The 24,048-nt window shown below is 43.6% G+C and overlaps 1 protein-coding gene across 4 annotated transcripts in view; it reads right to left on the minus strand.

Annotated features, from left to right (window-relative positions):
• The window catches only part of SLC9A7 (solute carrier family 9 member A7), a 54,966-nt gene that overhangs the window by 2,209 nt on the left and 28,709 nt on the right, over positions 1–24,048 (minus strand). For 3 of the 4 annotated variants that reach the window (XM_060273462.1, XM_060273465.1, XM_060273464.1), the window contains 9 exons: positions 22,813–22,901; positions 22,034–22,147; positions 19,803–19,914; positions 18,673–18,826; positions 13,311–13,370; positions 10,090–10,153; positions 8,805–8,887; positions 7,871–7,976; positions 3,809–4,328 (listed from right to left, as the gene is read on the minus strand). In XM_060273462.1, coding sequence (XP_060129445.1) covers positions 4,086–4,328; positions 7,871–7,976; positions 8,805–8,887; positions 10,090–10,153; positions 13,311–13,370; positions 18,673–18,826; positions 19,803–19,914; positions 22,034–22,147; positions 22,813–22,901 — 1,025 coding nt within the window. In that variant the 3' untranslated portion in view covers positions 3,809–4,085. The remainder of the gene's footprint in view (positions 1–3,808; positions 4,329–7,870; positions 7,977–8,804; positions 8,888–10,089; positions 10,154–13,310; positions 13,371–18,672; positions 18,827–19,802; positions 19,915–22,033; positions 22,148–22,812; positions 22,902–24,048) is intronic. The other variant, XM_060273463.1, reaches the window with a different exon arrangement.

Consider the following 24,048-nt stretch of genomic DNA (forward strand, 5'->3'; position numbering starts at 1 on the left):
TGCTTTCTCGTCTTTCCCTTCCTCCTTGTAAAGTGTTTTATAATAATTTATAAATCTTTCCTTAATTTGTTGTGGGTCCGTAATTTCTAGATCTTCTTCCATTATTTTATTTATTATTCTATCATTCTGTTTTTCCTTTAGTAGCCAAGCTAGCATTTTTCCGGGTTTATTAGCGGATTCAAAATATCTTTGTTTCGTCCAAAGTATTTTATTTCGAACTTCCCTGTTTACTATTTCTGAGAGGTGGTTTTGTAATCTTTTCACATGTTGTCTTAATTCCTCGTCTTGGGGATCTTTCGTTAAATCTTTTTCTTTATCCCTAATTTGTTTATTCATTTCCATTATATTTTTCTCTTTCTCTTTTTTTATCTTTGTCATTTGTTGAATACTGAACCCTCTCATATAGGCTTTACTCGCCTCCCAGATTGTTCTTTTGTCTGTGTCCTGTCTTTCATTTATTTCAAAGTATTCTTTCAGGGTATCTTTGGCTTTCTTAACTCTTAGTTCGTCCCTCCAGATCTCGTCATTTAATCTCCACCTTCCACTCATGTTGTTCCTAAACTTCAATTGAATCAATACCGGGTTGTGATCTGATATCGATCTGTTCTGTATTTCTGCTTTATCTAACTTCAGCATTAACTTTTTCGTTAGCCAAATTGAATCTATCCTTCCCCCTGACCTATTGGCTTCGGAGTAATGTGTGATGTCTTTTACCGTGGGGTTTTTAGTTCTCCAAGCATCATACAGCTCAAAGTTCTCAATTAGTTGAAAAAAAGAGAGGGGTAATTTACCTGAGTTACTGGACCTTTCTTTGGGTGTTCTATCCATTTCCGTGGAAATAACTCCGTTCATATCCCCCATCAATATCATATTTTCCCCCATATAGTTCCATAACCTCTCCTCTACACTTTTAAAAAACTCATCTTTTCTGGTGTTTGGGGCGTAAATCCCTATTACAATCACCTTCCCGGCCTTAGAACATATTTCCACTCCTATCACTCTCCCTTCTTCATCACTAAATAGCAACTGGGGTTTTAATGTTGGGTTAATATATAACACCACCCCCCTTTTCTTCTCCTTTCCTGCTGTCACAAAATCTACTCCCAGCCTACTGTTCTTTAACACTCTCACATGGTTCTTACAAATGTGTGTTTCTTGCAAACACACTATATCACATTTTTTCTTCTTCAGTAAATATTCTATTTTGTTTCTTTTAAATTTCCCATTCATTCCGTTCACATTCCACGATACACATTTCATCTTTTACAGAACCTTTATTACTATATTAACATAAATTAGTTTGCACTTTCAAACCTTAATTCTCACCTTGGGATTCAAGAGGCACGTCAGAAAGGTCAAGGGCAAAGGGTTCCCCCCCCCTCTAGTTGGATCTACACAGAAGATAATGATAATAAAAAATACTGAACAAATTAACGTTACCCAAGAAACGGAGAAGAAACAATAAACAAAAGCTTCAACTATAAAATAAAATACGGAAATCATAAATAAAGGATAGGCTGATCTGTTCCCCCTGAAATTATACTAATTCGTACTAATCATCTATTAATTTCAAAAACCACTACAGTTCTTACTCTAAAAATTTTTCTCCGCCTAGTTCTTCACAATACTTCCTCCAAAAGCTCTTCGTATCGTCTACTGATTTAAAGTAACGTCTCCTCTCTTTGTAAGTAAACGAAAGTCCCTCCGGGAGTTCCCATTTAAACAATATGTTATTGTTCCTCAATGCCGTCGTTAAGAATTTGTAATTGTCCCTCTTTTTCAATATGCGGACCGGAGTCTCTTTCATTATCTCAACCCCCCTTCCTTCTATAATTAGTGGCTCAGTTCTGCTTTTTTGTAGAAGTTTGTCCCTCAGCAATCTTGAGTTCAGAAATAGCAGGCAATCTCCCGGACCACTTCTAGTCTTGTTTTTGTTTGGTCTTATCCTATATATTTTGTCAATGTCGAGAGTCAGGTCATCCTCCTCCACCCCCAACCAGGCTGCCAGCTCTTTAGTCAATTTGGTTGCTATTTCCTCATCCTGTGATTCTTTCACTCCTTTCACGCGGAGAATCATCTCTTTTTGCTTCATTTCCAGCACTGCCATGGAATCATAAATTCCTTCTTGAATTTTCTTTAACTCACTTACTTCTTCTTTGTGTTTTTCCTGAAGCCTTTTCAGCTCTCTTTGTTCCTGTTGAACTTTTTTCACTATCTCATCCTGTTTCTGTGATTTAGTTTGGATTTCTTGGAATGATGTCTCTAGCTCCTTATACTTTTTAGTTTGTTGATTAACTTGTTCTGAAAGTTCTATAATTAAATTTGAGTTTTTCTCAATTTTAGATCCCATCATTTCCATTTTCCCATCCATTATTTTTATATTCCCATCTAGACTTGCTATCTTGTCACCTAGGTTCTTTTCCATTCTTTCCATCAATGCTATTAGCTCTTTCATATCTGAGTTGGTTTCTCCCTCCGCGATTGATGTTCTACGCAGTTGGTTTTGTGCAGAACCAAGTCCACTTATTGTTTGATGCTTCTTTGAGCCCATCTGATCTTGAGCTTTATCTCTCTCTTTGTGTCTTTCCTTTATTTCAATTTTCAATTTTTGGGGGGTTTTACTTCAAAGGGTTGGTTAGGCAGTTTTTACATCTGGGAATTCCCTTTGAGTTAGTCTCTAACAGTCCATATTGTAATTTCTAACCATTCTTGTTTTAATAATGTAGTTGTCCTGCTCCAGGCGTGTTGTGCTGAGTTAATATTTCACCCCTTGGATGGTTGTTATTTTATTTTCCCAGCAAGGGTTAACAGTCTTTTTTTTTTTATTTTTTATTGGTTTTGAGTTTGGTTTGGGTGTCGTTTACCTGCTCACCACTGGTGTCGCTGTTGCGGGAGGTCTCTCTTTGCACACTGTTCTCGCCTCCTCTTCTCTTCCTTCCTCGTAGTTCCACTAATTCCGGTGGCGCCAGCGGTGTTTGCAGCTCTTAAAGGTACCTCCTCTCTTTTCTTTCTTTCTTATCCCTTTCCAAACACTCTTAATTAGTTCTCAGTCTCTTAATTTCTCAATTGCCGTTATTATTACTTCAGTAGTTGTTGTTTTCAACGATACTAAGTTGTTGTTTCGGCGATACTAAATTTCAGTCTTTGAACTCGATGAGGGGGATACTGTAAAACCTCTCGGAACGTATCGTCGTTCGTCCCGTTCTGTATGTAGACTCTCACCTCCCTTTCCTTCACTCGTTCTTGGTTAAATTCTCAAATCTTTCCAAATCTTATTTTCAATATATCCGGAAGAAAAAACGTCTGTGTATGTTATTTGGACAATCAGACGCTGTGCTTGGCTACGGCCCCCCTCGCGCGTCTCAGTTGCACTTTGTTTAGTTTAAAACACTTTTAAGTCTCTTCCCCCTCTCGCGTCTCGCAATTAGCGTTCAGTTTTCCTTTGTCCTTTTCCCAGAGAGGGGGACTTAAATTTGCTATTGTTGAATAAAAAGCTCGGGAGAGCTTGGCGTTCTTTAGTCGGGCTCTTCGGGCGTTTTCCGCAGACAAAGGATTGTTGCCCTTTAGCGTCGGAGTTCCCCGCTTCCCCTTACCTTCAACCTTTCGGGGTTAAAAGCCGGAGTGTTTTCGGGGCTCCTCTTTGACGCAGCCTTGGGCTATTGCCCTCAGGATTCCCCCCTGAGGTCGGGAGACTTACGCCTAGCCCCCGTTTAGCTTTGCCGGCGTTCAATCTGCCTCAAAGGTTGCCAGAGCGCAGATCGCCGCCCGAACTCCAGAGCGCCATTCCGGAAGTCCTAAAACGTGCTACTTTTCATTTCAAGTATTCTCCCCCCCCCCTTTTAACAATAACCTGACCACTTTTTCATTTGTCAGGTATCTTCTAGACATTTGCCGGCATCTTGAAAGAAATTAAAGAGAAGAGGTGGGGGGTGGGGGGGCAAGGGCACCTTCAGACCTTAATAAAACCACTTGGACAACAGGCATTAATTCAGTTTGATAAGCCTCTCTGCCAGCTCCGAGGCCTGCAGGCATCTTTGATCTTTGGGTGTTGGGGCTCTATTGCTGCATTTTTACCAAGCCAGTCGTCATGCATCCAGTGGAAACACTAGCCGGGTGCCTCTGCTCATCACCTCAGGCGCTTCTGTTCCCAGATCACGTTCCAGGGCCTCCTCTGAGCTGCTTTTTGTCTTCCTGCCATCAAGGCTGGTAACAGCAGCATGTGAACCCGAGGACCCGTTAGCAGTTATTGTCGTGTCCCCGTACGTCAGCGTCAGGTCGCCGTCGTTCAGGATGAAGTCAGAGTCTTCGTCTCTAAGCTGCTCTTGGTTCTGCAGAAGAAAAACCACAAAGATTTCCCAGTGTAAGTCGGTGCAAGTTACTAAAAAGCAAAACCAAAAAGTGCTGCGGGTTTAAGACAAACAAGGTTGTGACTGAAATCCTGAGCACAACTGGACTGCATGAAACACACCCATTATAAGCAATCACCTGCATTCTTTCAGAAGCATCTTCACATTCAATAGCTCTAGAAAGCAGCGGATTTAATGCAAAGATATTGGGGGGAGAGGGGTTACATGTGCAAGCCAGAAAGCCACAGACTGCCCATTTATCCTTTACTCTCATGCATGCCACTGGCATGCAGAGTCTGGCAACTTGATCAACAATCTGAAAGCGCAGAATATATCCAGCTTTGCTGAATTGTAGAGTTGGAAGGGACCCTGAGGATCATCTAGTTCAACCCGCTGCAATGCAGGAATACGCAGCTACCCCATACGGGGATCAAACCTGCAGCCTTGGCGTTATCAGCACCATGCTCAGTCTAATAGCTAGCAAAGGCCAGTTTAAAATCAGCTGAAGTCAGAGCCTTTTGTCAATAGCAACAAACATGTCGGCAGCTCCAGCCTCTTTCCACACCTCAGGGCTTTTCCATGTTATCGAGTTTAAATAAAATGAAATTGTTTCTAGTGCCCACGCCAGAGTTTCTGACAGTGAGATGAAAGGGATCTAATGGTGTATGGAGCAAAGGGAAGGGGGAACCATTTGCAAAGGTAGCTTGCAGACTAGCGGTGCCAATGCAGTTCCAGGTAAAAAAAGGAATCAAGTTAGGAGATAAGTCGTTTCCTGAACAATTCTTTCCTTTTCCGAAGAGAGATTTGGGGAGGCATTCACACATTTTGGCTTGCCAGATAAAACATTCCTCCCCCTACATGCTGTCACAGGGGGTTTCTCCTGATTGCCCCCCCCCCAGAGCCATTTTTTTTGGGGGGGGCAGTCAGGGGGAAAGTGCCATTGCACAAAGAAAAGTCCTAGTCCTTCTGCTGATGGGGCATTTGCATTTTCCTGCATTGCAGGGGGCTGGAGTAGAATAGATGATCCTCAGAGTCCCCCCTACCAGGACTTTACCTCAACCCATGTTCTTTACCAAACATTCCCTTTGCTAAGTTTGATATATCCTAGACTCTAGAGCAAGCTATAAAATTGCAGCCAAGTGGGACACAAATATACCACTTACAAAACAAAACACCGAGCTGTCCCCAATACACCATAACTGACAGTGTTGCTCAGGAGGCGGAAAGGACAAGTGAATACTTCAGATGGAGCTCAAGTAATCTGAAACATTCTTTTGAAAGGGGCCAAAACGTGGATCCCTGGGGACTTGAAAATCTTCCAAAAATAACCCTAAAATGGCCTCTCGATTCCTTACTTCTCAAGTGAGTTTAAGATATGCTGTCTGCAAGAATGTGTTTGGGTTCAACTTTTACTCATCCTGTTAAATATATATTTAAATATATCCCCCTAGGATGGAGGCATTCCTGAAACTGGGTATGCTACAGTAGCCGTATGGATATTTTCCTTTATATTTTTATATGTTAACTACTCAGGTAAGCCCTAAGTGAAAGAGAAGTGTTTTAGCAGAACTGACGCTTCAATATAATTTATAAAGTACTTAATCTTCCTCGTTAAAGAATAAAAAGCAGGGGCTGCAGTGCAAGTCAATATTATAGGAATCCCGCAGCTAACGAAGGATTGAAACCTGTGCCATTTTCAGAACTAATGAAATCGACTCCTGCAAGTCAGTTCCCGGTCTGTGGAACGCAGTCCAAGCTAAATCCTACCTGTGCAATTTAAAGCTTGTGCAGAGTTTTCCCCAGATTCCTGTTAATTTTGTGCATGTACACAAACAAACCTCAGCACGAGACAACAGATTTTGGCTGGCCTTGGTAGCCAGCCATTATTTGCTGCTATCTTCTCCTCTCCCCCAAGCCTCTCGCTTTGCATTCAGATCTGCAGGTGATCAGAATCCACCTCGCTGCTTGGGAAAGCTTTCAAAAGCACAGTTACAAAGGGAAGCTCGCCATACTTTGAAGGCTTTCCAAGGCAGCAAGAAAGATTTTCATCGCTTCCAAGTGCCTTCAAATCCCGGCAAGTGAGAGAGGCTGCCTCCCACACACCCGAAACATACCAGAGGACGGGTGGGAGGGGAAGAATATGCCTTGCTTGCCCTTCGCAGAGCAGGAGTCTCCTTCTCAGCAAACTTTGAACCTTGCCTAAAACAGCTCAACAATTAAGTCACTTTTTAAAAGCTAAACACATAGCCATGGGTAATATGCTACATGACTGAATCCCAATAGCAAATATTTATACCGACTGTCTCTCAAATTCAATTGAGGACCTTAAAAAAGGCAAGACCTCCTACACAGGGATGTTGTGGAACTCCTAAAGAGTTAACAGAGTTGCTTATTCCAAAGTTTCTCTCGTGTCACTATGCAAATTGCACAGAGCATCTGCTGGAAATGGTCCATTCTTAATAAGGTGGTGTGCCACTGAGGGACCCAGCTGTCAGGGCTGGAGTCAGGTGCAGGTCAGCAATAAAACAATAAATCAACTGAGGCCAGTGAAGTTGACTCTTTATTCAAACCACAGCTCAGGCCTAGTGGTCTCAGAAACCCTTTCCAGGAGATCTTGCCCCAATGAAGCAGTTGCAAGGACCAAAGGCTTTCTTCTAACACTCCTTCCCCAGGAGCCTAAGGCTTTGCTTTCTTCCTCTCATTGCTCTGCCCCTCACCATTTCCCTCCATGTCCTGGAGACTGGGAAGTGTCTTCCCGCTCACTAAACCTGTCACCTCTCCTGTTCCTGATACCTCCCCCCCTTCCTGTCTTGCTCCTTCTCCCTCTGACCACTTGTCCAACCACCAGACCCCCTGGGCCTGAGCCTTCCTCCCTTGGGGGGTTCCTGCCTCCCACCACTCCTCTTCATCCAGCCAGTCTCATGACATCATGGGCTAATGCTGCCAATTTCTTCAAAAGTCCAATACAATACAAGCAGCACGCAAGGGCACAAGTTTCAATCAAGTATTATTAGTACAAAAAGAAAGAGAACCATATACAAACGCTGACACAGAAGCCAAAACCAAACGTCAAGCAGATAGCATATACAAATAAATACCGAAAGGCAAACCAGTCTTTATGGTCTTTGAGGCTATGTAGCGGTCAGCAAAGTGGCAGCAGGTCGAACGTTTGGTTTTGGCTTCTGTGTCAGAGTTTTATTGAAACTTGATTGAATCTTGTGCCCTTGTGTGCTGCTTGTATTGTATTAGTCTCATGACATCAGCATTCTGAATGATTTCCATATCTACCCAAAAGAATGGAAATCCATGTTCTGATATCCTCTAAAAACCTACTGCACTGTGGTGTTCCTGCAGTCACAAAGATACCAACATCTCACGTAGCATTTATCGGAATATATCAAAATATGTGTTGCTTCTACCGCATTTCAGAAATAGAGGAGCACCGCTGCGTGCGCCCAAGTTTTTTGTTTTTACTGTAGCTAAAGAAAACGCTTTCGTTAACCAAACGGGGAAAACACACTGACCTCATAAACCTGGGGAGTCGTTAAGCAACGCGCTATCAAGCCGCACCAACTTGGAAGAGTCGTAACGAGCGGAGGGCCACTGTGTGTGAGAATGGGCTTGAGGTAACTTTTAATGCATTGTTAAGGAAAAGAAACACTCCTTAGTAAAAACATTTTTTTAAAAAAAATACTTCTACCCCGATTCATCACAGCCATATTCATTTTAAAGCAACGCATGCCATTATTTCAAAGCTGCCTGATCAGGGGGCTTAGAGGCAGCCGGCACGTTCATGCAGAAAAAGCCAGACATGGCACCTGGGCGACAGCTTTTCCTCACCACTGTTGCAACACGCAGCTCAGGGCGCCATGTTGTGCAACACTAGCCTGTTCCTGGCATTGGCTAGCATTAACCTCACTCTTCATATGCCCTGAAGAACGAGACTGTGTGTCATGCTCTGCGTTGCGACACTGGCTTCATGAAGCCGCCAGAGGAAGGCTATTTCCAGATTTCGTTCTGCATGTGAAGATGATCGTGTGACTGGGGAAGGTTAGGGAGAGAGGTAAAGGGTAAAAAGGTTGGGGATCAGGAAAGCCACCTGGCTCTTGTGGCTACCCAAATTCTTTCTGGCTGACCGGCCTTCTGGGAAGTCATCTTTTTCTTGATGCTGGGCTCTGGCAACTTCCCCCTCCCTCCATTTCTTGGGGTTTCCTATTGCTGGGAACTGCTGCTGGTTAGGCCAAATGTGAGTTAAGTGGTGCCTTCATTTCATGGAATCATTGAGTTGGAAGGGACCCTGTGGGTCATCTAGTCCCAACTCAGCACCACACTCTAACCAACTGAGCTATTTGCCCGTTGCTCTTGCTGGAGCACTCTCATCCTAGGTGTCCACTATCGCCCTAGAGACCAGCGGCTACCTCTTGTTGGAAGCGGTTTCTAACAGCTCGAAAAGGATACTTGTGGTCAAAGCTGTACCACAGCCTGAAGATCCAAACACTTTCCTGTTTCGTCCGGTTCCTTCTTTCGGCATCTGGACCCTCCTGTCAAGAAGAAGAAGACCAGTTTTATATGTAGAAATACAAAGAGGCGAACCCTTTGGCACAGCAGTTCTTGAGCTTCGCTGAGCAATTGCCAGTGAGTCAAGCAAGAACAGCTTCACCCCCAAGTGAAGATGGTAGTCTTCACTTTCGTTTGGCATGGAAAATGGAAGAGATGGTGACTGTGGCCATACGGACCTACGCAAAGGAGGAACAGATATAAGACGTTTCTCTACTGGGCAATTAGTTCTGTCCCTTATGCTCCCCTTCATTCTATGTTACCAAGCCTACACATGTCCCCAATCACATCTTATATGCCAACCTGCATTGTAACATATGTACCTAGAGGTGCAATATTTGTTATCTACCTTGGGCCCAGAATCATGGTGCTCTAGGAGGATATTGCACTGCATTTTAACTATCAAGGGGGAAATTAGCAAAAAGATTACAGAGCAATTTTGAATGCAATAGACAGGCCCGGCTCTATGGGTCGTCCCGGGGGTGCCAGGGCGCTGGGCCGGCAGGGGGGGCGCTGCACGGCAAAGCCGTGCGGAAGCCGCGCTGCGCCCGCCCACTAGGGCGGGGGCGCCAGAGTGATCTCCGCGCCAGAGCGCCCGACCTGCTTGAGATGGCCCTGGCAATAGAACTCTGTTTATTGTGATGATGAATAGAATGGTGGAATGGACAAAAGCACCAAAATTGTTACAATGAAGAATCTTTTAGCCCGATTTGCCTAAATCTGAATGCCATACCTCCCCATTTGTTCTGGGGTTGCCCCTAATTGACCTGAGCATTGTTTTGTTTTCTTAAGTATCCCTCAGTGTTGTCGAAAATCCTAGCAGTAGAAAAACCCCAAAGACTCCGCATCCTTTTTGCTACTTTTGAGTCTCTTCTATATAAACTAAAAAAATTCCTTCAGTAGCACCTTAAAGACCAACTAAGTTTTTATTTTGGTATGAGCTTTCGTGTGCATGCACACTTCTTCTATATAAACATTTGCTATGCCCCTTTAGTAACCAAGAAGAAACTGGTTTGAATGAGCTCAGGTTTCCAATAATTGCAGCTTTTGCTCTGATTTTCATGTGACAAAAGAAAGTAGTAAGAGACCTTATGGACTTTGGCCTCTTGCATGCAATTAGCACTTGTGATTTGTCGAAGTATGATTCCTGCATCTCATTAACCTAATGAGAAAGATAGCTACTCACTCCTTGAAGGACCTGAAAGCTGTCGTTAGTGGGCGGTGGGTCTTGATCTGGATCAACTCCAACTCTGCCAAAAAACAAAACAAAACATCATCAAGGGGAAGATGCAGAATACTGTGTGCTTAGGTGAACTTGAAATGCCCTTTAAACTGGGCTTGGCGCCATTGCAAAAGGGAGGCTGAACACTTTGTTTGCGGTGCAAGAAGTTTCAGAAAGGTTATTGTAATCTACAGGATTCTATGCAGCCACTGTCAGGATAAGCCCCATCACACCAACTACTGCAAGTAAAACACTGCTGCCAGACTTCAAAACTCTGGGCAAGGAATCACTTTATAAAGCTGCAGTACCATTTTATTTTGGAGAGGGAGAATGCTGATTGTCATGTCTAATAGGTTGGAACATCACACCCGCTTGTTTTCCTTATATGATGTAACAGGTAGATTACAATTCCTCTGTTATGTTATGATGGGTATCAGTTCACGACATATTTTCTTACATTTATATCACATGTTTCTTCTGACATAAAACCGTATCTATATCTATATATCTATCTCCCAGGTAGTCACCCATCCAGGTGCTGACCAGACCCAGATCTGCTTAGTTTCAGCAAGATGTACTTAACCTTCATCTGCCCCCCTTTTTCCCCGGCCAGTGAGACAATGGGACATTGGTATAAAATCAGGGTTTCCCAAACTTGGGTCTTCTGCTGTTTTTGGACTACATACAACTCCCATCATCCCTAGCTAGCAGGGCAAGTGGTCAGGGATGATGGGAACTGTAGCCCCAAAAACAGCTGGTTTGCGACAGTTTTGAAGGTTCAGATACTTTGGGTGAAAGGAGCCGCAGGGCAGAAGCAGAGAGTTAAGATCCCGTTGTTGAGAAACCCAAGAAGAGATCAGTTCACGGAAGGTTGCAAGAGAGCAGGCCACGAGGAAGTTGTTTTTTCAAAACAGCACACATTTTTAAAGCATGGAAAGAAAAAGCCATCAGTGACCAAGCAGAACACAGCAAATCAAAGTACAGGGCAAATATGTTATCAGTTCCCCTGCTGGATATGTTCCATCAACCACATGTCCCAGAAGGACAGAATAGGACAGTTACAGTTCTTGATTTCTGCAGCTGAAGGTTCTCGTGGCAGGCCCAAAACAGAGTAGCTTTTATATAATAGAATACAAAGAGGAGAACCCTTTGGCACAGCAGTTCTTGAGCTCCACTGAGCAATTGCCAGTGAGTCAAGCAAGAACAGCTTCACCCCCAAGTGAAGATGGTAGTCTTCAGTTTCGTTTTCTTAAGTACTGTCAGTACTGGTCCATAGAGGACTGGATGCTCCCATACTGCATTTGGGGGAAAGAGGCAAGGGTACGCACTCGCTAAAATCACCATGGCTCCTCGTGTTGATGCTTTTCTTAGCGTACCCAATAGAGTAAAATCCCTTCAAACAACAGTTGTATTTCCAAAAAAAGGGGGAAAGAAGCCCTCACTTTTGCACATGGTGACCTCTCCAATTTCCCCCCTACTTCCCACAATTCTTTCGTTGCCTGAAAAAGTATATTCTCAACTTACTTTCACATCCCTTTCCATTACGCAACTGCTATTTCTAGGAAGCACACAACTACCTTGTTACAACAGCTTTGCCAGCTACCAGTCTGTTTCTGGGGAAAACTCAAAGTTCTGATAAGGAACTACAAAGCCCTTCAAGACTTGGGGCTAGTCTACTTGGTTATAAATATGGTCATCTCCCCACATCAGCCTGTCCAGGTTTTCAGGTGTTCGAGAGAAACTCCTTTTCCTGTCCCACCAAAGCTTGACGCATACTTGGTGGACGCCAAATAAAGGTGCTTCTTGGTGGCAGCTTCCAAACTCTAGAACTGCTTCCCAAGCAAAAGCCATCCAACCCCTTTTCAGATGACCTTCCCGCTCACAAAAATCTACTTCGGAAGGTTGAGGAAATCTCCAGAACAGCAGAGGAGGGCAGCAGAGGAAAAGCAGGGATTATTAAAAATCACTTTATCTTGTTGTTCTTACAGCAGGAACCTCCACCTTCCACAAATGCAAGGCGACCCTCCATTCATGGAACCCTTTTACTTTTAGGTGCCTGGTAAATGCAAATTTAAATAACAATTCCGTCCCCATGTTTGTCCTTTGAAAATGGAAGTGGGTATTGCATCATATACCAGCTAGATACCACCCTAACTAGATCTTCCAAAAACCTTTATAGTACAATCTTATGCACTGACTCCTCAGTGCGTAATGACTCAGGGCTGCAATACCTCAAGGACTGCCTCTCTTCCTATGAACTGACCCTGCAGTCATCATTTGAGGCCCTTCTTCATGTGCCTCCTCCGAGAGAGGTCCAGAGGGTGGCAACATGAGAACGGGCCTTTTCTGTGGTGGCTCCCCATTCGTGGAATGCTCTCCCCAGGGAGGCTCATCTGGCACCTTTGTTACATATCTTTAGGCACCAAGCAAAAACATTCCTCTTCTCCCTGGTTGTGGCTAATTAAACAACCTATGACCTTTTAAACTGTAGGGGGGTATTGTTTTTGTTTGGTACCATGTTATGTATTGTTGTGTTTTTATATTGTAATAATAATAACAATAATAAGTAAAGCCTATTGAGTTCAATTTTAAGTAAAAAACAAAACAAGCTGGTTGCAGCCCAGTATAACCTTCATACAAAAAAAAATCTCTTAATGCAAATATTTGCATTTGCTTAGAACTGATGTTCCGAAAAAATGTTATTAGAACAGTTACTAGGTAGTCAACCATTATGGGCATCTTTTGTGTACACTCTGCTTAAGAAACAAATGTCAATTTTCCGGATCAGTCTGGCTTGCTTTAATACGCTATAATGAAGGATGAAATTCTTGGTGCTTCACAAGAACAGCATAGCAAAAGCTCAGGTATTAATTCAGAAAGTTCTAATTTAGCCAAAGTACGCGCCACAATTTCTATCTGAATTGCAAGACTTCCCTAGAATGCATGTTTACATTCTAAATCTTTGCACTCCTTTTAACCGATAGGTAAGAAAGAGACTGTAGATAACAGCTACTGCATTCTTTCAACCCACATGAAGCAAGGTTTGCAGAAAATCCAGAAATCCTGCAGCATTAAGAGGCAAGACATGCAACAGCAGACAGAGAGTGCATACACCTTAGGTTAGAAAGATGAAGAAAGCCAAGCGTCAGGTAAAGCTCATTACCAATGGAACTATTATTTGTCACCTGAAGTACAGCCAGCGGCTTTCATTCATCTCTTCCACCGATGGAACATGTTCGCCAACTCTAGTACAGCACAAGAATGGAATTTATTTAATTATAGATTTTTACCCTGCCTTCCACCCCACCCTCCAAAAAAGTTTCTTAGGGCAGCTTTATGCACACGCACAAACACACACACACACCCAACCATAATACTAAAAATTTTTTTTAAAAAAACAACAACCCCTCAATAAAATAAGAGAAATGCTAGTGTAATACCAATTCCATCATTCTTGCAAAAATAATAAATGTTTTAGGCATACGCAGCAGACAACACTCCAGGGTGCAACAACAAATATGCTTGCGCGCTCGCTCTCTCCCACTCAAACAAGCCCCTTCCCAGGGCCTCAGCACATTTGCAAACACAAACATAAAAAATACAAGTGTTATACACTTAAAAGGAAAGCCAGAAAGTAAGGACAATGCAGCAAACCAGACGCCTATGGCCGCAATTCCTATATTCTACAGCAGGCATAGGCAAACTCTGGCCCTCCAGATGTTTGGGACTACAATTCCCATCATCCCTGTGTTGACAATTTTCACCCCTCCCATTGCAAGAATCTGGTGATCTGATGTTTTGAGAAAGGAGGGGGCGGAAACTGCTCTTCTGTTCTTCCATCCCTGACTCACTCAGTGTGGGTTTCGCTTTTATCTTTGAAGAGATAAGGTGGGTGAGTGAGAACTGTAACACTCATGTAAGCCTGTAGATTCTGTAGTATGAAGTAGCTGTTAGAAATAAAATGAGGTATGTTTCTAAACCAGGCACCCCCAAACTTCGGTCCTCCAGATGTTTTGGCCTACAACTCCCATGATCCCTAGCTAACAGGACCAGTGGTCAGGGAAGATGGGAATTGTAGTCCAAAACATCTGGGGGGGGGGCGAAGTTTGGGGATGCCTGTTCTAAACCTCCACATCTAGCTTCCGTGTATTTACTCTGCTGAATTTGGTGCTCACAGTGTGCAGTTGTGAGTCCAGGGTATCGGGTCACGCAGAAGGTGCTCCAGTTGCCTAGCCCAGGCCCAAGGGCTTAAGACGTGGGGCAGAACCTGGTGTGTATCCACACTCTGACCACTGAGCCTGTTAGCTAGGGATGATGGGAATTGTAGTCCCAAACATCTGGAGGGCCATAGTTTGCCTATGCCTGTTCTACAGTCTTCTTATGTTACTCTTCACTCAAGCCCTCTGCTTGTAACTCCTTCCCTCCTGACTCTTCCCCTCAGTGCTTCTCTGCCATTTTATGTGGAACACAGTCTTCTCCTTCCACCCACTCCTTATTTTCCTGGTTGCAATCTCCTTTCTTGACTCCTCCTCTCCTCTTTCTCAGGTTTCTGCTCCCTTCCTGTGCTTGTAAACCCCAACTCTGATTTTCCAGTTTAACTTCCCCGTTACTGCTCGGTAGTGCCACGTGACTATAACTTAGTGGCAAAACAAGGTGGAAAAAACAAACAAACCACAAAGAAAATCCAGAATATATCTATACAGACATATGCCCTAACCTTCCTGCTGGTTAAACTGACACATTCAGAAACTGACGCTTCCTGGGGAAGAAACTAGATGGCTGAAGATTCTAAGAATATTCTGATAAGCAGAACTAGATTCTGATAATGTACATGCTCATTATGGGTGGACTAGATTTAGATGTGAACTGTTACGGCACAGACAGACCGTGGCAGCCAGGTCATATAGCTTCAAATGCTGGTGTATACTTAAACACAACAAGAGTTTCATAGTAACTGATAACTAATAAGGACTTGAAAGTATAGCAGTGTCATCAAGAAAGGCAGAGAAAGGGTACAACTGCCCTTCTATCGCATTCCTTGACCCCCAAAGTGTCCTAACTGTATATTGTGCTGCAGCTCCCCTGACCTCGTGAAAGGAAGTATTTGGGCTCATGCAAAAATGCAGAAGAGAGACTGAAACCCTTGAATTCATGGGACTTGGATTCAGTTAGTTGCACAAGCAGAAGCCTGGCATGTGCAATTGCCTCAAAACAGCAAAACGAACCCAAATAAACAAGCAAAACATGGTTTAGAATGACTTGCTAGCTTCCCCCTCCAAGGGCTCAGCACTCGAGTCTCCAGCTGCAGTGGCCTTCAGAGAAGCAGTGCCCATGGCCAATGAGCATATTCATAGAGAATCATAGAACTGTAGTCCAGACCCTGCAATGCAGGAGTCTTTTGCCCAATGTGGGGCTTGAACCCACGACCCTGAGATTAAGGGTCTCATGCGCTACCCATTGGGCTGTTTTTGGAGTTCCCCAGCCTCTATGGGATTTTTCTCTTTTAAAAAAAGTGTACTTCTTGCAAACCTTGGAGTTTCCTCAACATTACTGATACACCCTCCGTGTGTGTGTGCTGCTGTTTTGACTACATAAGCAATGGAATTCACAATGTAAACATTGAAAATGGAGGAAATTACAGACACTTCAAATGTATCCATTTCCTTTCCATGCATACCCCAATATGCACCCCCCAAAAAAGACTAAACATATAATAGATGCTTAAGGCAACTGCTTGTTTCCAAAAGCAATCATTTTAAAAATGAAAGTTCATTTTCGCTAGGTCATAATGAACACAATTTAGCTGCAGTTTAGAAGAAAACACTGCCAGCAGGTTTTTTTTGTTTCCTGGCTCAAGCCCCTTCTCTCTGAAGATGAGTGAACTTCAAAATGTTTTGAAGACAACCAGATTTTAAGCTCCCCTATTCATGCATTACTTAAAATGTAACTGCACTCACTGCATACAGACTAGTGGGTCACAACAGACAGCTATAACCTCGTTACAGATAGCCATGTCACAATAGCCGCTTTATCTCATGCATTTATTTAGCAGCTGGGATAGCTCAGTTGGTAGAGGATGAGACACTTAATCTCAGGGTCGTGGGTTCGAGCCCCGTGTTGGGCAAGAGTTTCCTTCATTGCAGGGGGTCTGGACTAGATCCTGGTCCTTTCCAACTCTACAATTCTATGATTCTAAGCCCCACAGAATTCAAACTGCTAAGTGTGGGTAGGATCGTACCAGTGCATTGGCACTATCTCTCATGGAAGTGTAGTTTCCACATTTGTTCTTGCTAGCGATAGTTTGAAACAGACACTGCACCTACAGCCAGTTATTCTTCCAGCAAACATTACAGTACCGCAGCATTGGGGAACCTGTGCTTCTCCAGATGATGTTGCTGTCCAACTCCCATCAGTCTCAGCCAGCACACCCAATGGTCAGGGATGATGACAGATTAGTCCAACAGCATCTAAAGGACTACAGGTTGCGTACCTCTGCAGCAAACTGCCAGGCATGCAAAGTCAAGTCCAGCCTTCCAATTCCTACTGTGCAGAGTCCCGAGCATCTTAACCTCAGCTTTCAGCTACTATCCCACTCTCTTGCAATGTACAGAGAGAGACATGTTCTACAGCAGGATCTCGATGGAACAACCAACTTTCTTTCGCATGGTGTTCTAATGTTGCACATGACTGCCATCTCCTGGACTGAAGGTTTCATCTCATGCAGCCTCATCTGCACTTTGCATTTAAAGCAGTGTTATACCACTTTTAAACAGCTGCACCTTCCTGCAAAGAACCCTGGGAATTGTAGTTTGTCAAGGGCGCTGAGCATTATTAGGAGACTGCTATTCCCCCCTCCCCTCCAGAGTGGTTTAATGATCAATGCCTCTTGTAGCTCCGTGAGAGGAAAAGGGGGTTTCCTAACAACTCACAGCAAGCAGCCTTAACAAACTACATTCTTTGCAGGAAAGCATGGCTGTTTAAAAGTGGTATGATAATGCAGATGGGGGCTTGCAATTATTTTTTTCTGCAGCTCTAAGGTCAAATTTAGCACACTGAGGTTAGCAGACCTAATCAAAAGGAAGAGATGCTACACTGAACTCTATCTAGAGTTCCGGAATGCTCGCCCAATGTTGAAGCACATTTTCTTGCCTGTGGCACAAACGAAAGGACTGCGACACGGTTTCCAGGAAGGGTACCAATATTAAGTTTGAAATCAGTGGCCCAGCCTCTCAAGTCCTTCAATTCAGCACAGCGATCAATCCTGACTTAAATATTTCCTATTCAGCATGCTAGGAGCAAATACAGCAACAAATAAGTGTCAGACCTGGTCAACCAGTCAATGTCAAGAAAGCCTACCTAGCACACTCAAGGACGAGTTCACATTCCAGTTTCCTACAGCATGGACAGACACATCCATATCTGTAACTGCAAAGCTAAGCCGTTTCCCCCACTAAGTGGTTTTTTGTTTTTGCTTCCCCTCCAGATGGATGCTTGGGCACAACCTGGTGCATAACTAATGGTGAACTTGTAAGAGAGAGCCAGGGATACTGTTCAAAAACATTGATGGGTTAGGCAGGGGGTGAGGGGAGAACAGATGTGCAACAGAGGAAATGGCACTTTTGCAACATCTTTGTTTATGATACACTGGCAAGAATACAGAAAACCGGAACAGTTCTATTTAGATAGCAGTAGGCTTGTTATGAAAAGCCATTTAGCACAGTACAGAACCAGAGTCCTCCTCTTGTCAATGGGTTTCCACAACCCCTAGTAACCTCACTGGAAACTTATGAAAATGGGAAATTACTAGATGACAAATTAAGATCAAACAGGATCACAAGAAGTACACTACAAACTACGAGCAAATTTGCCAATTCCCCAGCGTCTGACTACATATTGCTCCCGCGCCAGAAGCTGTATGTCAGGGAAGTACAAACCCTATAAATAATTAACTTGCAATAGAAGAGTAAAACAGTGTTTATAAGACAGGGTCAGGTTGAAGCAGCCATGCTACTTGGGGTGAAGGATCACATTCTGCTCTCCGCCCCTTGTACAAATGTTCTGCTTGTATGTATCGCCTTACGGAAACATATCTGAACTGTGCCAGCCAAACAGGAAATAAATGTGTTGCTCTACTGATTGCAGAGGAAGGTTCTTAAATGCCCCGCACCCCTTGTAGGATATATGAGCTTCTCATGTTACTTGATAGGCACCAGCATCCCGCAAGTTATAACAGAGGATAGGGTTCTGCTATTTAACTGTGGCCACTTATTGTGAGCTACCATGATCTTGGTAACCTAACCCTGCAAAAACCCCACAGAGACCTCAAACATGACTAAGTATTAAGAAGCAAGCAAAATGTTCAACCCCTGAATGAACAGCAAGATTTTGCAATTCTGTTATGCAATTCTGTTATTCTCCTATGAAGCAAACCCAAACATCGAACGCATATGGCACTGATTTTATCAAGCGGTTCACGTTATTTCCTTGTTATTTAAAAAATGTAAGCATGACGCTGAAAAAGGTACGGTTTAGATTCAACATGGGCACCTTATGTTTAGCCATGAGAGCATGGGTGTTGTGCCTCCGCCAATGATCCAAACAGTGAAGAAGACAATGAGGAGTGTGGTGGAGAACATCATCTGATGAGAATAAGTGGCGGTGTCTCGTATGGCTAGAGCAAATGCCATGGCCCCTCGAAGTCCTGTAGATAAACAAGTGAGAGGAATATAAAACCTGACAATACAAGGGCTGTTTTGTATGATACTTCCCCCTCAAACATAGACTTGGAATGCTAAGGTGTTTTCGTCCCAAGTCATATAGACTTGGGGGGGTGCAGTAAACATAAGAAGCACATCTAGCCCAGTATGAATCACATGGACCAGCCATCTCTCTCTCCAGGACTTCGTCAAGCAGAGAGTCTTGGCTGCAGACGCTGGGACATTCTGCAAAAACAGATATTCTACCGCTGAACTATGGCCCTTCCCCAAGAGGATATGTCGCTTCGTGTTAAGGGCTGTTGGCATTCCATTCCAAAAATAAGCTGTCAGTTCCCCATTAAGATGCCCTAAAATATGCTTCCTGAGTAACTAATTATGTTATGCAAAGGAAGCAGGTTTCTGCTCAAGTCTCTTGAGAGAGGTTGTTGATCAGTGGCGCGACAAGACATGTGCAACTTAGTCTGCTTCCAGGTTTTCGCAGGGTTTGGAAACCTCAACCAAGAGCAGTTGGTACAGCATCACAAGAGCCACAGGGTAGGGAAACACGAAACCCACCCTCCCTATCCTGAGCCACTATAAGGGCATTTATTTTTATTATTATTTTAGATATCCATCCAAAGTGGCAAGCAGCATTACAACTGTATTCAAGGCCTGCTCTGGCTCCCCGCCCCTCTTCAAACCTTTCTGCCCCTACAGCACTTCTCAAGAAGTGCCAAGCTCACCAGCACAATTGTAAGCTTGAAAGAGAGAGGGAGGGGAGGAGGCCCTTGAGAGTGGCATGCTAGGTAGGAGGAGACAAGCCCAAATAAGACAAGCCCAAATCAATAAAAATACATAGCAAACTGAGGTTCTTCCCCCCCCCCAAAAAACCTGGCTATATGTCCGTGATACCTGTATCTACAGATGGGAACTTTGTGTTGTAGATGAGATAAGATTACAAGATTCATCTTATCATCTTACCTGAAAACATCAGCATGTGCTGGAAATTCCAGCTGATCTTGTGCCTTCTGCCCAGATTCAAGAAGAATGAAAGAGGGTAGATGTGTGCAGCTCTTCCCAGGAAAACAGCTATCTAACAGCACCTTTTGGTTAAGGATCCAATATTGTTATCTATGCCACACTATGATCAGGTAGTTTCTTTAAACCTAGTGTTCTGTTCCAACCCTGGAAATACCTCCCCCACCCCCCGTTCTTTCGAAACATGCTGTTTTGTGGCTCTGAACAGGTAAAGCCAGTATCTCTATACTGTAACTATTGCTCCCTTACAGCTGTTTTTGTGTGTGTGTTTTAAGGGGAAAAAAGGGGGGGAGGAAGCCCTTGCTTAGCAAGCCTCCAGTACAGAGAAACCTGTTTGCTGCTATTCTGTTTGAGGCACCCTAAAGCAGGCATCCCCAAACTTCGGCCCTCCAGATGTTTTGGACTACAATTCCCATCTTCCCTAACCACTGGTCCTGTTAGTTAGGAATCATGGGAGTTGTAGGCCAAAACACCTGGAGGGCCGCAGTTTGGGGATGCCTGCCCTAAAAAGAGAGAGTTAAGAGTGCACTTAACTCCCACATGGCTTTCCCTGCTGCTGAGTCAAACACACTCAAGTGAAAGTCTGTCACGTCAGCACTGGTATGAATACAGTGGTACCTCTGGTTACGAACTTAATTCATTCCGGAGGTCCGTTCTTAACCTGAAACTGTTCTTAACCTGAGGTACCACTTTAGCTAATGGGGTCTCCCGCTGCCGCCGCACTGCAATTTCTGTTCTCACCCTGAGGCAAAGTTCTTAACCCAAGGTACTACTTCCGGGTTAGCAGAGTTTGTAACCCAAGGTACCACTGTATTAGCATTGCATTCATATTGAACATAGTCTGTCACATTAGCATTCATATGAGGAGTAGAAACACTCACTCCTACAGGGCAAAATTCCTCATGTGGACACTTTCCTCCTCTTAAACCTTCACACAGACAGCTTTTGAGCTGTTCCGTAAGGCCAAACAAACGGTGCTTAGAGGAAATAAAACGGAAGAGGAAGAACTGGAGTGGTCTCTTCAAAAACAAGGAACATTCTTGCTCAGCCGGGATAGCTCAGTTGGTTAAGACTTAAGAGCGTGGTGCTGATAACACCAAGGTTGCAGGTTCAATCCCCATACGAGACATCTGCTTTGCTGGGTCCCTTCTTCCAACTCTGCAATTCTATGATTCTTACTCATGAACTGTGCACATATGTGTGAACCTTACCAGGATCCTCTTCACTCCTTACCTTTGGAAGCTGCCTTTTAGTGAGTCAGGCCCATTGCTCCATATAGTCTCAGCATGGCCTACAGTGGCTAGTTTTAGCTCACCAGGGTTTTAGACATGGTTGTCTCCCAGTTCGTACCTGGAGAGGCCAGGGATTGAACTAGAGACCGCTTGCCCATTTCACACATGTTACATGGATAAAGCTGCTTTCCATTTCTTAAGAAGGCCAGCAAAAACAAGAAGAGGACAAGAACGTCCCCCCAGCCTTGGCTGTTTGCTCAGGGAAAATTCAGTACACTAGGATATTCCACTATTAACATTCATTGTACAACTTGTACTGAGAGGGATTTTTTTAAAAAGCCTAACATAAGGTTTCCACATAATATTCTTGTAACGTTATAACAAGGGGGCCAACAGAGAAGTCTCAGGTGTGCCACCGAATCAGTGGAAGGTTGAGTGGAAAGTACTGTCAAGAGGAATTAGGTTGCAATTACCTCAGAGAGCAGAGCTTCGGGTTACAAGGAAGACATGGCGTGTGTGTGTATATGTGTGTTTGTTCCTCATAAGGCAAGTGCATCAAGAACTGGCTAATGGGAGGGTCTTATCTCTTCCCTGACCCACCCATTTTCCTCTGCAAATTTCTAATTCTTACTTGTTATTTGCACCTCAGGTTCCCAAGCTCTAAGCCCCAGAAGTCAGTCTAGCTGAGAGAGCAGTATTCTTACCATTGCATTTGCAGGAAAGAACTACTAGACACACAAGGTGTTAAAGGCCTGTTTTCTCCCTATAGATGCACAGGTACCTGTTGGAGGAAACAGGGCTTCCCCCCTTTCTCATCCAGTTTTAGTTCCTTTAGCTCAGCTGCTCCAAAGATCCGCCCCCTCCCCTTTCAAGACTGGCTTCTCAAAAGTGCAACACCGCCGAGGAACATGTTATAATGCAGAAGAACCCAATAAAGGATACGAAAGCTCCAATGATGAAAATGGGGCTGAATATATGCTTCTGGAAAGTGAAGAGTGCTAAGCCCATATAAGAAAATATGAAGTTCTCAGCCAGGAAGTGCAGCACTTCAAAGAGCTGGAAAGGAAGTTAGGGAAGGGAGAAAAAACCATGAAGTCTGCCAACTGAATTCAACGCAATATACGTGTCTTATCAAGAGGAAAACTTGCTTTTCAGAACAGCCTATTCTGAACAATCTAAAGCAGCATGCACAACATACATTGTAAAGCACATTTCACCCCCTCTCCCATAAAATCATGGAAATGGTAGTTTGCTGAGGGTGCTGGGAATTGCAACTTGGTTGTAAACTACAGTTCCCAATTAAATACCAAAAGGGCATGCATGCAGATAGCTGTGTGCACACCTTGTTTTAGTTTTTAAATTTCTCTGCCTAAGAAGTGTGCAAAAGCACAGAGACAGGCAACCGTAAATCCAAGCTTTTAATGCACTCTTATTAGCCTGGTGAAAAAGCAATGAAAGCAACTAATTTCTCAGCACACACTTTTCATATTGCTGTCCAAAATACCTTCCCTAGATTGTACTAATCAGACTTGCAGGTGCAGGAATACATAAGACCCTCCCAATTGTGCATTTCACCTAATCAATCATTCATCAACTGTGAGATTAACCATTTCTACCAGGTATCAGCAACCTTCATTCAAAATGAATGAGGAGGATCATGCCTTATTTTATATATATTTTTAAAAAATCAAGAAAGCAAAACTAAGAAGACATTTGTTCACCTGCTTGGTTCGGCTTCTTGATTCAACAGACAGATTATTGTACGTGTAGTGAGCTTGTGTGATTCCACAGAACAGGACAGATACGACACCTGCCAAGAGAAACAAAACACCAAGAAGCATTAGGTAAATGCAGACATCATCTCCTTTCCGGCTTAGTATTCATATCAATCTTCTTTAAATCCTGAAGCATTAAATTCCGATAAATACTTGCTATCTTTGTGGGTTATCTTTTCCAGTGAGCCTGCCCTGTGTTCCAATGAGAAATAACGTGACTTAATTCTGCATCAACGCTTTGCCATCTGTACTGGAAAGGTAGTCCCATAATTCCATGGGTGCAGGGACTAGTTCAGACATAGGCAACCTTGGCTCTCCAGATGTTTTGGAACTACAACTCCCATAATCCCTAGCTAACAGGGCCAGTGGTCAGGGATCATGGGAGTTGTAGTTCCAAAACATTTGGAGAGCCAAGGTTGCCTATGCCTGGACTAGGTTCTGTTAACTTTTAGGTGGGGAAAATCATTCTGCACTCTCCAAAGGCAGGCAGGCACAATATATACTCCATGATTCAGTCTTGCTGCCAGGGTTGTGCCTCTTATTTCTTAAGGGTTTGCAAGATTAAAAGAATCTCTCTTGGCCATGTTTATATGGAGAGATCAACCCAAAATGGGCTTGGCATGCAAGGGCTTTGTGTGAACTTTATTAGCACTGGCCAAGAACTGGATGGCCAGCAAATCAGTTATTTATATTGGAGAAATGTGAGTAAAACCTGGATGGCTCGGTTGGTTAGAGCATGGTGCGGAGAATGCCAATGTTGCAGGTTCGATCCCCATATGGGACTGTTGTGTTGTGAATCTCTCTGCTATAAAGGCAATGAGAATAAAATCTACAGCTGGGAATCCAAAAAGCCGTGGTATTGCTCTTTGCCACCCAGGGTTTTGTGAAAAGCAGGCCCCTGACTCCATACTACATTGCAATCCTATTTTAAACTGAGGGGGACTATCAAAAGCAGACTGAAGAGCAGATCCCGATCCCATACCACAAGGTGAAAGATCCACTGGATCCAAAACTGGTGTAGACCTATAAAAATCCTATATTAAATTTTAAAAATAAAGAGCACTCCAACCACCCAGTCATCTGTTGGCATTGCAGCAACGAAGTCTTCACTTTGCAAAATACATTAGAAAAGCCATTTGTGAAAAAACAAAGATCTACAAAGAGGAGATGTAACAGCTCCGG

Source organism: Zootoca vivipara, chromosome 4 (assembly GCF_963506605.1).
Source record: "Zootoca vivipara chromosome 4, rZooViv1.1, whole genome shotgun sequence".
Lineage (NCBI taxonomy): Eukaryota > Metazoa > Chordata > Lepidosauria > Squamata > Lacertidae > Zootoca > Zootoca vivipara.